This window comes from Struthio camelus, chromosome 13 (genome assembly GCF_040807025.1).
Source record: "Struthio camelus isolate bStrCam1 chromosome 13, bStrCam1.hap1, whole genome shotgun sequence".
Lineage (NCBI taxonomy): Eukaryota > Metazoa > Chordata > Aves > Struthioniformes > Struthionidae > Struthio > Struthio camelus.
The window spans coordinates 15,030,140-15,047,172 of record NC_090954.1 but is presented as its reverse complement, the minus strand read 5'-3'; the positions used below and the strand labels follow the sequence as shown (position 1 = coordinate 15,047,172).

The 17,033-nt window shown below is 41.0% G+C and overlaps 1 protein-coding gene across 4 annotated transcripts in view; it reads right to left on the bottom strand.

Annotated features, from left to right (window-relative positions):
• Positions 1–10,980, bottom strand: part of GABRA6 (gamma-aminobutyric acid type A receptor subunit alpha6) — a 28,232-nt gene extending 17,252 nt beyond the window's left edge. Inside the window, exons 1-8 of one of the 4 annotated variants that reach the window (XM_068959859.1) lie at positions 10,871–10,980; positions 10,614–10,732; positions 10,232–10,299; positions 8,763–8,983; positions 8,578–8,660; positions 7,857–8,000; positions 7,041–7,193; positions 2,269–2,528 (exon numbers count right to left, since the gene is read on the bottom strand). In XM_068959859.1, coding sequence (XP_068815960.1) covers positions 2,269–2,528; positions 7,041–7,193; positions 7,857–8,000; positions 8,578–8,660; positions 8,763–8,983; positions 10,232–10,299; positions 10,614–10,732; positions 10,871–10,908 — 1,086 coding nt within the window. In that variant the 5' untranslated portion in view covers positions 10,909–10,980. Of the gene's footprint in view, positions 1–2,268; positions 2,529–7,040; positions 7,194–7,274; positions 7,428–7,856; positions 8,001–8,577; positions 8,661–8,762; positions 8,984–10,231; positions 10,300–10,613; positions 10,733–10,870 lie in introns of those variants that run through there. The other 3 variants (XM_068959858.1, XM_068959860.1, XM_068959861.1) reach the window with 3 other exon arrangements.
• Between the last annotated feature and the right edge of the window lie 6,053 nt (positions 10,981–17,033).

Sequence of the window (17,033 nt, the reverse complement as noted above, 5' to 3'; positions counted from 1 at the left end):
TCTCTGAACTAAAAGTTTGATTGGAAAATTAAAGAACCTTTACTCCTGGTTCTTCAGGTATCGAGGGAACACTGCAAATTAACTCGTGATGTCTGGGGCGCTGAGTACTAGTACGGGATCTACCAGTCTCATTTGCAGTCAGCAGAACTCCTCAGCGTCTCTTTGAGACGCTCTCATTGCTCTCTCCACTGTATGTATCAATGATCTCAAACAAATAAGGTAAAATCTGTCTAGAAGACAAATTTGGGACTGCTATTATGCTTTTGCTTTTGTGACCTCTAACTTGTAACTCTTGAACGGCATATTTAAACCGTTCAGTACCTCTGCCTTTTATAACCTGTGTGAAATTTCATTCTTGCTTTTTTTCTGAGAACCAAGGTTTTCAAGGAACAATGAGTAATTGTTCTTTTCTACTCTCTCTGCAGTGTATGAATTAAAGATTTTTTTTCAATAGCTGGCTCTATATTTTCCTTAAAATTCTATATATTGAGAGGGTTTTTAAGCACAGTATGTGACAAAGAAAGTTACTGACCAATTAAAAATAAAAATAATACATCTGGAGTTCTGTTTCAAAGACAGTGATATGCCTCTGTTATCACTATTTTCCTCATGCTATATAAAGCCAAGTGATTTATTTAGCTTTTTTTCTGATAGCTTGTCGTCAAAAAAAACAACAGTGAATATAAAAACGAAGCTTTAGTACATTTTAACATACGCACCATTTTTCTTATTTTGCATTATTTCACTATTACAATATTCTGCTCATACAGTCCACAGTAGTCCTCAGTCAAATGTCACAATATTGGGGTGGGGGGAGGGGGAGGAAAGGAAAGTATTCTTAATATTTCCTAAATATTAACAAACACATACTCTCTTTTTTTTTTCTCATTGTCTTTCATATGACTTAAATATAATTATAAAACCGTAATATACTAGCTAAAAGTAAGTGTTGATGTGAATGCTGCAAGTATTAGCAATACTGAGTCCACCTTTTAGCTTCCTCTTTAAAATCAGTGCAAGATTCTACAAACATTTGTTTTCAAGCTCCTCTCAAATTCTGTTGGACTTTCTTTAGTATCTTTGGTACAACTATGGTTAAAAAAAAAGTATTAGTATGTTAAAATGTATTAATAAATTGCTTCTTTAAGCAATTATTTTTATATATTTAGTGAAAATAACACGCCTTTCTTGTTTTTATGTCTTCTTACAGTGTTCTGCACTGTAAAATGTTAAAACAAATTGCAAGCAACATACAGCATGGTTTGCAAGCACAGTAAGTGAGGAAGATTTGTTGATTAGCTCTAATGAGGTCCAGTAGAAAGATGCGGGGGAGCTTCAGTTTCAGTATTAAATGGAGCTTATTAATCATTAACAGTTTGAATGTGCCTAAATGTTATAATTTTAAATGTTATTTATAAGCAAACGTGGAAGAATGCCATACTGTGGATAAGGTATTGCCCTGATATTCAGTCGCTCTTGGTTGACCTCCTAGTTCAACTGCAGACTCAGAAGTTTTGCAAAGGGTCACTCAAATGGGAGAATGCGGTGGTAGTAAAACTGATCTAGAAAACAGGAGGGCTGTATACTGATAAATATACTAACTTATGTTGTGAGTCAACATTAATTACTTAGCCGAAAATATAAGGACTGGTATTTGCAAGTAATTTTGACAGACTTTTTTTCTGATACCCGAAAGCCTTCCTGTCTATCACATGTAGTAAAATCTATCTCTAATCTTTAAATTTATGTTTTTTCCCCAAGCTTCCACTGACACAGATTTTTATGAAAGTAACAGATGCCAAGATTATGTAAAGGCTAATTCCTCTTCTTCCAGATGACCCACTTATGGTATGTACTAGTATACTACAGTGATCCCATAATCATCTGGCCAATGCACATGTTCATTCTATTGTACAGTGTCCTAAAAAATTTGCAGACTTACTCAGATGAGAACCACAGGGCTGCCTGACCACAGAGCCTATGACATTGCTCAAGGGAAGTTATGGGTAACAGTCTAATAGTTTTCCCTAAATATCTTACTAAATAAAAATCTCTCTAGCAAATCGTACCTCCAATTTAAATAAACAGTATGAATAAATGAAGTCTTTCCATTTTCTGAAATTAAGAAAAACTTCTTTGATTGATAAATAGGCACGATCTGGTTACATAATCTGTTTCGGGCTAAGATCGCTTTAATATTGTTTTCCATTCACTACTTCAGCTGCCTCTTCCTATATGACGCTTATTATCAGAAAAGCAAGCAATTACCGAGACAATCTCGTCCTCTGCCGGTACAGTTGCTGCTGATAGTGCTGCTGCCAGTGCTGCTGCCCTGGCTGCCTTCCTCATCGCTCTCTGAGTCTGAAGATTGGTAAAGTAGTTGACAGCTGCAAACTCGATAAGTGCAGAGAAGACAAAGGCAAAGCACACAGCTATGAACCAATCCATGGCAGTAGCATAGGACACCTTGGGCAAAGAGTGGCGTGCACTGATGCTTAAAGTGGTCATTGTTAGAACTGTAGTGATGCCTTGAAAAAAAGAGAAAGAAAAAGGAGGCATTAGGATTCTGCTTCAACCTGGCTAATCTTAAATACATCTACCTATACATATTAAATGTCCTCTTCGCTTTTAACAGTCATCCCGCCTATTAGGCAACTAACAAGATTGCTAAGTATTTCAAATTCTTAATTCATGCATTGTGGATTGTGTATCTACAAGCTCTGAATAAACATCTTTAATACATTAAGCAGACTGAAAGTTAAGATAGCTATTTGCTACAGTGCTGCTGCTTAGAATTTTGATAAAACGTGTATGTAATAAAATTCAGGCTCAAACTCTGAAAGACGCCTACCTTACCCAAGAGTTAGTAAGTGCAATGTTCAGCAGAAATCTAGATTAACATATGCTAATTTCCTAGCAACGTTACCCTCCCTTTTTGCCATGGTGCTGCACAAGACAGACCATGGCTTACATAACATTCACTGAATCCAGCAGAATTCTGCATTAAAACCAGCAGTAGTCAATTGCCCAAATATTTCTAGTAATAACAGAATTTGGGCCTCTGTGCAGTTGACTTTAATCACAGAATATCATCTGTAAGAGCCACTAACAGTATATAGATTTGAAGGTTCCCACAGTTACAAATTTGCAAGGATGGAAAAGCTACCTCTCCAGAGCTCCATATGTATTTTCATACAACACATCTGATCACATAGCTCACAGGCCCCATAGTGTTCTTCATGTCTATCATGAAGAAATTACTTGTTTTATTTTGGAGTGTACACCATTAACAATACGTGGGAAATATACTTACATCCCACTGCTGCCTGATTCAAGCAAAAAATGCAACAGTAAACTCATCCAGTGACATGTAAGCCTCCATGACTCATGTTTACTTGTAATTATGCCTACCAGAATCTGAAAATTGCAGGTATTTAAAGACAGCAAGCTGGAGAATAGCCTCTTCTGCTCTTTTCTGCATTTGGGAAAGGGTAGGTGGGAAAATAAAAGATGGTATAATGTCATGTTCTGATGATGAATCAATATGCTATGAGTGATGCCGAGTGGAAAGGATGCAGTGTCATTGCATACTGATGTAACATCTCACTGCAGCATCAAGACAGGATGACTTGATTATTTTCGGGGTTTTTTTTCTGCAACTCTGACATGATGTAGCTTGCCAGCTGTCTGAGGTTAACTAAGCCCTAATGTCATTACTCAACATGTTTTAATGAAATGCAAATAGGAGATACTATAAAATAAGCAGGATCTCTACTTCCCCCAGATCTGCTAGGCACTTTTTATAACAGCAGTACAAATACATTGATATATATTTCAATTTCCGATGGCCAGAATGAACTCTTCAATACGATGTGTGATTAGATTAGAATCTGTCCATGTGCTATTTAGTAAAAAAAAAAAAAAAAAAAAACTATATTTCATGCCTGAATAAAAACTTACTGCAGCAGGAATTTAAATTCAGGAGTAGAACTCCTATTGTATTACAGATATAGATAAGACTCCTATTAATGTGGAGTGAATATTGATCAAATGCTCCTGTCTATGGAAAACTACTTTATCAAACAATGCCAAATTACAGTTGGTAAACAGCATAACTGGTAATTGTTTACCCTTGTCTAACCACTTTGAATACTTCTTGGTAAGTTCTGAAATACCTGTTAACATAGACTTGAGTATTTGCAGTATATATCTTTTCTTAAAAAAAACTCTTTCCGTATCTGAGATTTTAACATCTATTCATTAAACTATGTTTACAATAATTTAAAATTCCCAGCATGACCTGATAGGAAGGTAGAAGCCATGTTGCTCTGCAAAAAATAATAGTTTTTTTGCCAAGACTAAGAGAGATTAGATAAAGGCATATAAAAATCTGAAATAATAGCCATTGTTATGTGGGTTCAGAGCACCTGACACGTAACAAGTAACTTAAAAATTAGGCCTCAGACAACCATGTTTCTTTTTCTAAGTTGGTTCTGATAATGCCATGTTTTATAAAGTGTGTGTGTGTGTGTATATAGAGAAAGAGAGATACACACACACACACACACACACACACACACACACACAGAAGCTTTCCAATAACACAATTATAAAGAGTGCAAGAGTGTCATTTCAGATATTTCTGTCTCCCAGATTTCACTTACAGGTCTATGAAGAGCAGATCCTTATGGCCATCAATCTACCTTTGCAAAAGTTTTAGAGTACTTATTGCGAAACTACCTGCAAAAGATAACTGGCATTCATTTCGGAGGGAAATAGAGCTGGTACCTGATTTTGGTGTGAGAAATTGGTTTGGGCACACTATTGTTATTCTTCTGCCACTGACCCTCTGCTCTCTCAAACTTCCAGTGCAGGGAACTTAGATGCAAAATTGAAAAATCTTTGTAATGTAAGTATTTGCAGTATGATGTAGAAAGGTTGCTTACTTCTCTATTTTATACCTTTTCTTTTTTATTGGGCCAGAAATGTCGTCTTTATGACAAAAAAAAAAAAAAAAAGGCCTTTTTTTCTGAGATGAAGGTATCTGGAGTCCATGGGGTTCTGAATTAGTTAGGACTATAAAGTCAGACTGTGCCCGAGAGAAATAACGGAATAAGGATTGAAATAGTCTTTTAAAATGCCAGCATGACTAATATTCCACAATATTAAGAAAAGTATCTATTTTACTATTTCCTTAAAATATGTTCTGTTGCTAATTCTGTATTTATTCTTCAGTATGACATCTAGGAGTCATTATTCCCAAACTCCATTATATCTCAGATTTTTGATGTAATTATTACTGAATCATCCAAAGACTTATTTGCATATTACTTCAAATACAGAATTGACTTTCACTGCCCACTCGGTAGCAAATATATGTTTTACTCAACAGACAGTGGATGTAGCTGTATATTAGAGAGATGCCAAATAAAGCTGAATCAGGTAAGCTGTATTTGGAGTACAAACTTCCTGTATATATCTTATGTTTCCATAGCAGTAAATATCTTTGAAAATACATTACCTGATATTTTATTTTTTTTAAGAAAGAACTTAACAACAACAAAAATCCCAACTGCTGAAAAATAATACCTACTGTTGGGTTTGTAAGTGTTTAATGATGTCCGACTGCACCCCAGCTGCCAGTTGGGATTTCAAGAACAAAAGAGCATCGATATTCCTTCAGAGGCAACTGAGGAAGTTGTGTTCACTTAGTAACCCTAAAAGTTGTATCAGAAGTTTGGAACAATAGTCTCGTAATGCTTTTATGAATAGCATTGCATGTGGACATGAAATGCCACTTGACAGAAATAATTATTGACAGACTTCTGTAGGTTGCTAACTACAATTATAAACTTATTTTGAATTATATGACTTGCATCATTTATGGAGAGGGAATCACAGAATCACAGAATGGCTGAGGTTGGAAGGGAGCTCTGGAGATCATCTAGTCCAACCCCCCTGCTCAAGCAGGGTCACCTAAAACACGTTGCCTAGGATCGTGTCCAGATGGCTTTTGAGTATTTCCAAAGAAGGAGACTCCACAGCCTCTCTGGGCAACCTGTCCCAGTGCTCAGTCACCCTCAGGGAACATAAGAGCTGCCTATTTGCTACTGAAGACAAGTCTCACAATGAGAACGTATTGTATAGGAATATTGGATTAAAATACAATTTCTAGAAAGATGGGGCTGAAAATTTGATATAGAGGTAGTTGATTCATGAACAGTTTTAGACAAGCTTTGTTATTTCTGCTTAGTGTTTTTATCGTTGTTTTTCTAGAAACAAAATTCAGTCAATGAACGTTTACCCCTTACCACCGAGTGCAGTTTCACAGTTTGTCAATATTGAAGTGGGTGGGGAAGCTAACTTTAATGATAGCAGAGCCCACACTAAAAATCAGGGAAACAAAATAGCTTCACAGCTTGTGCTGAGCGTTAATTCAAACCACTGGAAAGAAAAAAGGGGCCCATTCATGTAAGATGGACCCACCTTTAACATTACAACTCCAACTAGGGATAGGACTTATTCAACTTTTTCCATCCAAAGTCCTTGCCAGTTGTTTAGACACCTTTTGTAGGCAAGGGAAAGCAAGAGCACTCCAGAATGAATGCTAAATGAGGTACCTATAGTCAGGTGAGAGGGATCCCATGCCCTGATTTTTTTTCTTTTCTTTTTTTTTAAGCATCAACTCAGATTGTTGGTTTCACAGAGAATAAATCAATAGGAAAATTCCTATTTAAAAAAATGGAGCGGTTGACATACCCTCTGAAATTGCCCCTTCCTGTCCATGAAAAAATACTGAAGGTACTCAGTGGGAAGGAAAACATCACAAAAAAGGCTGGCTAAACAAATACTCTGAGCAAAGAATTTTGACCCTGAGACTGAATATTACTTTGTTTAATTTTAGTATTTACTTTTGTTCACTGAAACCTACTAGCTTTCCAACTTAAAAGCTGATCCTCATTGGATGACAGTAGCTGTTCAACAGAATGGATTCAATACAGCGAATGAAGTGAATGAAAGAAGAACAAAGACATGAATACCAGCCACAGTTCTTGCTGGAACAGATTCTTTGTTGATCCAGAACACAACTTGAGACAGGACTACAGTCATGATGCATGGAATGTATGTCTGAATGAGATAGTAGCCTATTTTCCTCTGGAGGTGGAAATAGAGCAGCTGAAGCGAATATTCGCCTAAAACAAACAAGCAATGAAAGTGATGAATGTATGGTATATGTGAAGCAGAGCTGTTGCAAAGACCTTAATACAGCATACCAAAAACTGTTCTGGCTGGAACAGACTCCTTGTTAATCCAGAAAGACACCTGAGAAAGAATGACTGTCATAATGCAAGGAGTATATATCTGTATCATGAAGTAGCCCATCTTCCTTTGCAAGTGGAAATAAACTGTCATGAGTACGTATTCACCTGTTAGGAGACAACTATGTCAGCATTATTTTGGCAAAATATGAGTAAACATCATTGGCTTAAACCTTGGCTAAACTACAATACGCTACGCTCTGTGGAAAGCACTGTAGGTTTCCTACCGGATAACAAAAATAAGCTGATAACAAAAGGTAAAGTGACCTTTCTGGAAGAGAAGAGAAGACTATTGATTTGATGCATTGTTTTCACTGGGGCGAGGGGAGGCATTTTAAGAATTGCAGGCAAAGTTGTTCGCTTAAAGGGAGGGCATTGACGATTATCTTTTAGGAGACAACAATTAGATTCTTCCCATTTCAGTTTTAAAACTAGCAAAAGAAAATAAGCCAATTCAGTTCCATAAGGAAAATGTGTCATTTATCTTTTAAAATGTATTTTATAATGTCAGTAGTTTCCCACCAGGGTACATCTTACCTGTGTTAGATTTAATTGTTTCGCTAGACACAGTTTGTCCTATAAGGTCATACTGGAGGAGACTGGAAGACTCCTGTGGTACTTCTACTGAATAGAGGGGTCCTTTTTTCCATGTATAAATTATTTCACTTTTTGGATAGGCATCTGTGTTATGGAGGGAAAAAATACTATTACTAATTACATAATTCTTTAGCAATTGATAAAATGAGTTGCACAATCCTTTCTGTGGTTCAAATAACTATAGAGGAATGGATCCTGCTCCAGTAAGTTTCTAGTCTCATTAATGACAAAATGCAAAAAATCAATAGCGAGGTAATGGTTGGGGCGGGAACCATTAGGCACTAGCTTTTGCTTCTTAATTTGCTATAAAGCATTGATTACAACAGATTGACTAAATATTTTTATTTTGTAAAACTAAGAGTAACGTAATAACTGTATCACAGCTTGTAAGACTTTTTAAAAGACCCCAAGTTGACTAGTTGACTGCAAGAATAACAAACAACAAAATATCCTGTTAACAGTCAGCCTGCAGTAAATAAATCCATATGCCTATGCAAAGGTTGAGTCTTGGAGGCAAAAGCAAAATTCTAATACAAAAATATAATAAGAAATTTCAGCTTTGCCATTAAGCAGTGTCCTGAGATCTCACTTCTGATCTTTTCACATGTGTGTAGACCAAATATATTTACTATATAAAGCTGAAAAATACAGAAAAACTTACAGCTTCCAAACTTCAAAGGACAAGCATGCCCATCCATTGGGAAGTTCACCAACCGCATAGGACAATCAGCGTTAATGGTGAGTCTAGAATACATTAAAGCAGATGGCATTGAAAAATAAATTGTACTCAGGAACATTGCTGAATGAAGGAAAAACGAATGTCAGGCAAAAGCAGAAGGCGCTCACCTCATTGTGTAAAGAATAGTCCCATTCTGCATAATTCTGAAAAGTTTGTTAGGAGTAGTCATATTATGAGCAATTGACTTTTTTCCATTTCTAAAAAACGTGTCTGGTGTCCAGATTTTACTGACCATTAAATTGTTCAATCTCAAAATTTCAGTTGGCCCACCAAATTTCAGCCTCTCATCAGTCCATGTCTGACGAAAAAAAACATCCATTGTGTACTCCTACGGAAAATACACAGGTACGTGAGTTATGTGTGATGGTCAGCAGTCCTAAGCTGCTGTGTATACAGTAACTCCACGAGAGAACCTAATACACATTAATGGCATTTCATTTACTGCTTAGACACCTAATCCTATTATCATTAAGTAGTTACTAAAAAAAAAGTCCAGTCTGTAAGAAAAATATCCCATTTTCTTATTATTTTAATGAATAGTTGCAAATTAACCAATGAGCGGATAATTTTGTAGGAATAAGGAAGAAACTCATTGTCCTCCCAGAGAAAATAATTTAATTCAAATGACTGAGATCTAAGGAAATAGAAATGTCTAATTTAGTTTCCTTTCAGCGTGCTAAAACAAACTATTAATGTTCAGTTGCCAGGAAAAAAAGCCATACTCTTACGCAGCTTACTATGCATGTTCACCAGAAGACGTTCTGAAGGACGGATGTCAAAAATACCCGTTACAGTAAGATTACAGGGCCGTGTTAATACTGGTCTAAGTTACTTTTCTTAGGGATTTTTGGTAATATTGTCCTGAGCAGCCACAAAGGAGCGCTCCGCTGGGGCCTCAGAAGGGAAATGCAGCTAAACCTTGGCAGCAGCAGTGGCGCTGGTGGCCATGGGCGCGGGTACCAGCCGGTGAGGCTGTGCCTTCTCCTCCGCTGACTGACGGAGGGAGACGGACCAACTTTTGGGTGCCTCCTGCGGCACCCACGTCCTTGCCTGCAGCCTGGCGTACACGAGAGCCCACTGGAGTAGGGGAGCAAGGGCAGAAGTAAGAGATCGAAGGCCGCTTCCAGCACGAAAGCTGTAAAGCCGCCAGGGCTCGGAGAGGCTCACCCGCCTGCCAGGCCGCTGCAGCAAGCGCCGCAGGTCCCGCAAGGCCGCGGCTAGGTGGGCCTGGCGGCGCCGGCCGCCCAGCCGGGACGTCCCGTGGTGGCCGCGGGGGCCCGCAGCCTCCTCCGGGCGGTGGCGACACTTCCGTAACGCCCACCCGGGCGGCCTCCACTGAAGGAGCCGGGAGGCTTCGGCGAAGCCGAGGCTGGGTGTGCCGCCGCGCTGCCCCCGGGTGACTCCGGTGGGGACACGGCTACCCGCAGCTCCCAGCCAAACCGCTCCGCCGGGCTCTGGGGATTGTCAAGGAGATTAAGCCTCATAATCTGCTCTAATGACGGTCAACTCAGATGCCACCGTAATGAATCCCGGGAAGGGGGCGCGGGGCCGGCGGGGCGGCGGGCAGGGCCCTTACCATCTCCACGTCGGACACGGGCCCGAAGCTGGTCACGTAGATGTCCGTCTTGACCTCCGTCACGGCGCCTGCGGGACACGGGCACGCGCTGGGCGCGGGGCTGGCGGCGCCCGGCCGCCCTGGGCGCGTCCCCTCGGGGCGGCGGGGCCCCCGCAGCGCCGAGCGCAGCGCCGAGCCGCCCGCCCCGCCCGAGCAGGCGGCGCCGGGAAACTTTCCCCCTCGGCGTCTCCCGCTCCGTGCCGCCACCCTCCCTCCCCGCGCCGCTCGGGGCACCCGTCCGGCGGCAGCTCCCGCCCGCTCCCCCCGGGCCGCGCCGTCCCGTCCTCCCCGCCTCCCCCCCCCAGCTTTCCAGCTCCCCGAGGGGACGGGAGTTTCCCTCTACCTCCAAATCCCGGCCGCAGCCTGTTGTCGTAGCCGTCCAACAGCTTGTCGAGGATCCGAGTGATGTTTTCCGAGTAGAGGTCCCCGCCGCCGCCCTGGACGCCCAGCGCCTTGGCTATGCTGCGGGCAGAGGCCAGTCCCGCCGTCAGGCCGCCCCGCCTCAGCCCCCCCCACCCCGGCGCCCCCCGAGGAGCCGGCCCCCAGGCAGAGCAGGGCGGCAAGGCGCCCCTCGGGGCCGGCGGCGGCCGGCTCGCTCACCTCACGGCGACGCAGAGCCAGGCGACGCGCAAAGCCATGCCTCAGGTCGGTGGCGGGGCCGCTCAGGTGCCCTCCGGCCGCTCAGCCGGCGCCAGGGGCGGCGCTCGTGTCCCCCCCGCCGCCCCGGGGGCTCGGCCCGTCGGTGGCCGGGGGCGGCTGTGGCTGTGGTGGCTGCGCGCGTCCGCCGGCGCCGCCGCTCAGCCTCCTCTGGCCGCTCCGGTGGGGGAATTAGGGGCTGGAGGGGCGAGCAGTGGCAATAATCGAATAAGGCATTAGGGGAGATTAAAAGGAAGAAATCCACTGCTAGTTTTGGCATGGAATTAGCAGGGACCCGTTAGGAAATCTGGGAAAGCGCTGGCATCTTGCTGATAGAGATTATGTTAGAAATGGCCCCAGCTTGTATTATGTTTATGGTTCGCGGAGAGATTATTGTGCAGCTTCTGCATCATTAAAACTTCAGGGGGGGAAAAAGTGCGGTTTTCCAATTTGCTGGGTTTTTTGGCCTTTCTCAACAGATTTGCTCATGATCAGTCCTTTAGCACGGCAGAGAGCGCGTGAAAATCTCATGTTTGCTAAACTAATATTGAAACATTCAACTCTCAAAGGCAGTTCAGGCTTTGGGGGAGGGAGAGGTCTTTCATTTTTATTTTTTAATGCTAAGCTGTTTTGGAGCTGGGTTGCATGCACAGATTTCACTCGGACTTTAAACCAGGGCGTTATTAGGACTTGTGTTAGAACTGGAGCTCCTTGCTTGCAGACCACTGGGATTGTATATCGTTGCAGATTTTTTCCTTATAAGTACTGACTAGATCATTACTATCCCATCCTTCGGTAACTGTGTTAATGTAGTCAGCCCTAAAGGAAAATAAGATCAGGCTGCTCCAGCTCTTTCTGTGACCTTATTACTTCTTATAAAGCCAATGAATGATGTAGCACATATGTCATTTAACTACACTGTAAACAAAGCAATTGGGTCAATTTTCTTTCCTCATGGTAATACAGAGAACAGGTTACTAGACCAAAGCAAATTAATTATTTTCATAAGATTTTGTTGCATAAAACACATTTGCATTACCAGCTTCTAAGCAAATATAGTTAATTATCAAGAGATGGAAAGCAGTGTTTGCATGAACCTAGGTGAATCGTGTTTATTGGACAAGAAGACAAGAGGTTTTTTTAGCTAAATAAAGTCTAACTCTGGGGCTAGGTGCTTTTCTCCTCAAACTTTGGCTTCTGGAAGAGCAATTGTAACGCTACAAAACTGAAAGAATATGGGAATGTGATTAGAAATGCGGGATATTCTCCGTCATTGAGTCTGTTCTCTGCTGTCATGTCGTATAATCCACACTGGGCTCTGGCTCTGCCTCTGAACGGTTGTGAACCCAAATTGCTGAGGGGCTTCAGAGCGCTCTGTGAACACGCCGAAGATGAGATCTGTGTGAAGTCTTAGTGATCTGTGTGAATGTCGGCACACAGCTCAGCTCGGGGTTTTATTGCTACCCCGAACCGACTACATGCGAGAGTTTATTCACTAACAGTAGCGTTACCGCCGTGAAAAATCAAGGTTTGTAGGAACTGTTACGTATTCACCAAATCAGAACTGCCTTTCTAGGGGGTTACGTTCTCCCGGCTGCGTGTCCGGATTAAAAGCCCAGCATTTCGAAACTTTATCCCATGTCTTTAATACAGTTGATCTTACTGACATGTTTGAAGCTTTTATGTGCCTCACTCTTCTCAGAACATTAAAACTGCATTTAGCATTTAAGCACCACTAATACCCATTTTTTGCAAATATGCTTCGATTAGTATTAAATATGTAAATACTTTTTTAAGTCTTATTTTTTTTCTGTCTCTGTTGGAACACTTTATTCACTGCTAAGAGATGTATGTACTGTGCCTTACCTTAGGGGTCCTCTTGGAATAATTTCCTTTTCACTTCTGAAAAAAGGGAAAAGTAGCCTTGCCAAAATATTTGCAGGAGCTCCCTAATTTCATTTACAAAAGGTTTAAGAGGACCTAAACTGTTTTAAAATAAACACGTTTTGTACAAACCAGCATCTACAAGAGTTAGTTGCACACATCCAATTTGTCTTATTTTCAAAGGTTTGTTTTAGCAGCTTTTTTAATAAGCGTTCCATGGGTGTTAGAAGCCCAAGGCTACACAGAAGTCCACCAGCTCCTCTCAGTCACTCCTCGTTTCCTTTACTTCCCTTTGCATTGCGGTGGATTAAACAAGAACGTGTTATCTACTAGCCTTGTCATTTACAACTGCCTTTTGTTCACTACCACTCCGTTCCAAATCAGACTCCTATTGTGTAAAAAAAGCCGAAAAGTCTGACTCATTCACTAAGAGCAGACTAGGATTTGAGTCAGAGCGAGGTGGTATTCCCACCCTTCCCCCTAGAAAAAACCCTGCTTTCTCCTTTTTGCACCAGGTTGAACCCGGATATGGTTGGACCTATAGTGCAGCAGCTGTTTTGGGACAACTGTGATTGTCTCCTCCACAATAGGGCATCTATATAGAAGCAAGCGTTAAGAAATTTGGTTTTAGATACATGCCCATCCATGGAAACCTGCTTCACCACTTATTTAGGCTGAAAAATGGATGCTCTGTGGAAAAAACAAAGACACCAACAATAGATGAAATGTTCTAAGAGTTCGCTGTGCTCTTTTTATCCTTCTCTCTTCACTTATGCAAGCTCAGGGGATGATTTGGACAGAGCATACTGGACAAATAAAAAAACAGGCATTTGCCTTCAAATTAAAAAAAGTAAATCATGATATTTTCCCTGAAACAGGATAGTTGTGTTGATTTCCAGTCTAATCTAGAAAGGAGCACTTCAGGAGGAGCACTTACCAATCTTGACTGTCCTGCCAGCTAATGAGAACAATTTATTTTGATGCTAATTTCACTTTTGTTGTTTGCTGTTCTTGATTCCCGATTCTAGCAAAAGGCCCTCTTCTCCTGTCTTCCTCAGTAGCTTTATAGCATGGCAAGCTTCCTAGGTCAAGCAGAGCTGGAATAAAATATTTTTAACACACATCCCCACGCCACCAGCAGAAAAGTGCCTTAAGATTTACATAGTTGTTCTTTCTTTCCACGCAGCAAATAACAGGGCACGTGCAGATGAAAAAGCAAGGTAAGCTTGATTACCTGGCACAAATCAGAGCAGCATACAGGCTATCCTAGGCTATTCTGATAGAGTTCAAAATATTTGAAGGGGTTAAGTCGAAATTAGGGCTTAACACTACAGAAACAGAGGAACGCTTGAAGAACATTAAAAGAACCATCCTGGGTCAGGTTAAGGGTGTAGCTCAGTATTTTGGTTTCTGACACAGTCAGGAGTTTAGAGGAAAGCCGTAGATGTTTTTCCCTTAGTGTTATATCTCAGCTCTAGCTCTCAGCAATTTAGATCTTTCCTGAGCCAGAAGAATTTCTCCCTGAGATTGTCAGGGAGAAATTAGCAATGCATCTGTCCCTTATTAATTTGTGTACCTCCTTTTCAAACCCTTTTGTATTCTTGGCCTTCAAACCCCCTTTTGGCAGTAACAAGCAATAATATGGCATATTACCTCCTTTTATTGATCTGGTTATCCGGATGCCTGACAACTACATAAGCGCCTCCTAGGTCTTATGCTGCTGAGAATAGTGCAGTATCATTTCTGATTCACCTTCTTCGTAAAATATGATTTTATAGACATCTGTCATGTCCTCTCCCATCACTGCTTTTTCAAGCCGGAAAAGCCTAGTCTGGTTAGTCTGGTTAGTTTTGTATGAAAGCTGCTATATGTTTCTCATTATTCTCGTTCTTCTCTAGCTCTAGCAATGTTCTTCAGATATAGACTGACCAGAATTGCAAGCAAGATTCAATATGTGAGCCTACAGTGAATTTTTTATGTGTTCTAATCTGCAAAAGATATGTAAACTGTTAGATTTCTGTGGCTGTTTGGTACAGTTAAGTGGGGGTTAACAGGTCAGTTATCCAAGCTTAGTATTGCTAATGTGAGGAGTATAGCGCACACCTCTGTTATTGCTAACTTGCCCTGCTGAAAAGGATAATTTGCAATTTCCAGAAGTAACAAAGTAAATTAGCGTGGGTAGATTCTGTGCTCACACAGATACTCCCTTCTCAGTCCCTGAGCTACCTTTCCTACTGCCGCTCAGCTTTGCTGTGTGGTTACACTACTGTTTAAATAAATTAATGCAAGTTGTAAATAAAGGAGCATAAGTTACAAGTTGGGAGCTCAGCGTGAGTCCAAGTGCAGTAAGTCAATGACAGTTTAGAGGGAATCCAGCTTAGTGTAATGTATGTATTGAGGAAGCTAGAGGAAAGTTCACATGTGCACCTGCTTGAACACTCCCTAGGCTCGCCGAGTTGCCTGTTATTATCTCACTTCTGACTGTAGCCCAGCAGCTCTTGCACGGCAGTGTGAATCTCTGATGGCAAGGCAGATAGCTTGGGCAAGTGGCCTGTACTGCTTGAATGACTCATGTAATTTCAGTCTGAGATTTCCCTGCAGGAAAATGACATGATAATATTCCTTGCGAGAAATTTGCAGAGAGGAGTCAGGGAAAGGCAAAAAATTTCAAAGCAATTCAAAATATTCCAGCCTGTCTTCTAAAATGGTAAAAAACAGTCCTTGAATGGTAAAGACGGTAGAAGGGAATTTCGTGGACTTTGCTGTCTGTTGCAGAGCTGGATGGTTTCATGAGCTAAAGTAGGCTTTGGATAAACTTTAATTTAATTTATCATGAACCTTCAGTTAGTATTTTCTTTGTGAGTATTTGGAATTTTCAAGTGTGAGACAGATATATTTCCTTTCTCAGCAGTTTTGAAATACTTTGAACCAAGACGTTGTGTACTTTTTTTTTTGGTTTGTTTTCTAATTATGAAGAGAAATGCTCACGCTGTTAAAAGCACAAATTCTTTTATCAGGGCAGATCAAACCACTAGCAAATTTTAATGAGTGTGTGGTTATCGGGCCAGTTTGAAAATAAGCATACCTTCCGAGAAAATTCATTGGAAATCATAGCTTTTGAGTGACCTGAGCAAGCTTGGAAGAATGGCAATTGTGCAGTCAAGAAGAGAATTTCTTGGGAATTGTTCTGTCATGGGAATAATGAAAATGTTTAGCTTATAAAAGGCTTGTCAGCAGCATATGCTTTGGGTATACAAGCAAACAAACAGTTTGGAAATTTGTGGAGAAAGTGGCATGAACTGGACAACAGCTTGGAAGAGGTGAATGGCAAATTGCAAAGTGTGGTGGCAAGATTACACTTTCCAGCAGCTGAATGTTATCACCTTGTAGGATATCATTAGCACTGTGATGAAAGATGGTGTTTCTGATTCATTTGGGAAATACTCCTGCTGAAATTAGATGAGTTTGAAGCAGATTAAAACTTTCTGAGAAACTTGTTTGTTTTTAACTGAGGAGTTCTGAAATGAAAATAGGTAATCTGCCTGAAGTTTCTGTGGCAACTAGCAAGTTAAAATATGACAAATTTGGCACAAAAACTGCAATTCAGTTTCCGATATTTGGAGTTAATCTGATAAATGCTAACTGTTCAGCCACGACAGAAATGTGTGCCCCTTCTTCTTTCTCCTCAGCCTATAAGTGATACATGAGAAGAAATATGCTTTCGTGGTATGGATATGATTACTAAATTAATTGGAGGAACATAGGCACCTTTTCTTAAAAAAGTGCCATTACTTTGTGAAAATTTTTCAGATTTCAAAATTTTTGTTTTTTACTAGCTCTATTTATTTCCTTGTGAAGAAGCTCATGTGTTGTAGATAATATTCAGTAGAGATAGAGTTAAAAATCCTCGTAAAAGATCCTTGCAATCCTTGTATCCTTGTGCAAGTCTGTGTAAATGAGACACATGCCAGATTGCTATTCCTTCTTGCTAATCTTTCTGCCACAGGACAACGTTAATTCTACTCTGCTTATCCATTCAGTATGCTTCCTCTGCCTTCAGATATCTTCAGGGAGAATGTATCTCACATACTGCTCCCTGTGTCACCCACCCCACTGATAATGTTGAGAGTGTGGATGAGTCATCTGCTCACAAATTGCCATATTGGTAGCTTGCCACATGGGTAGCTGGCACAGGGCAGAGCAGCTCTCAGCACTGAGGGAGCACAGGACAGTAAAGGTACCT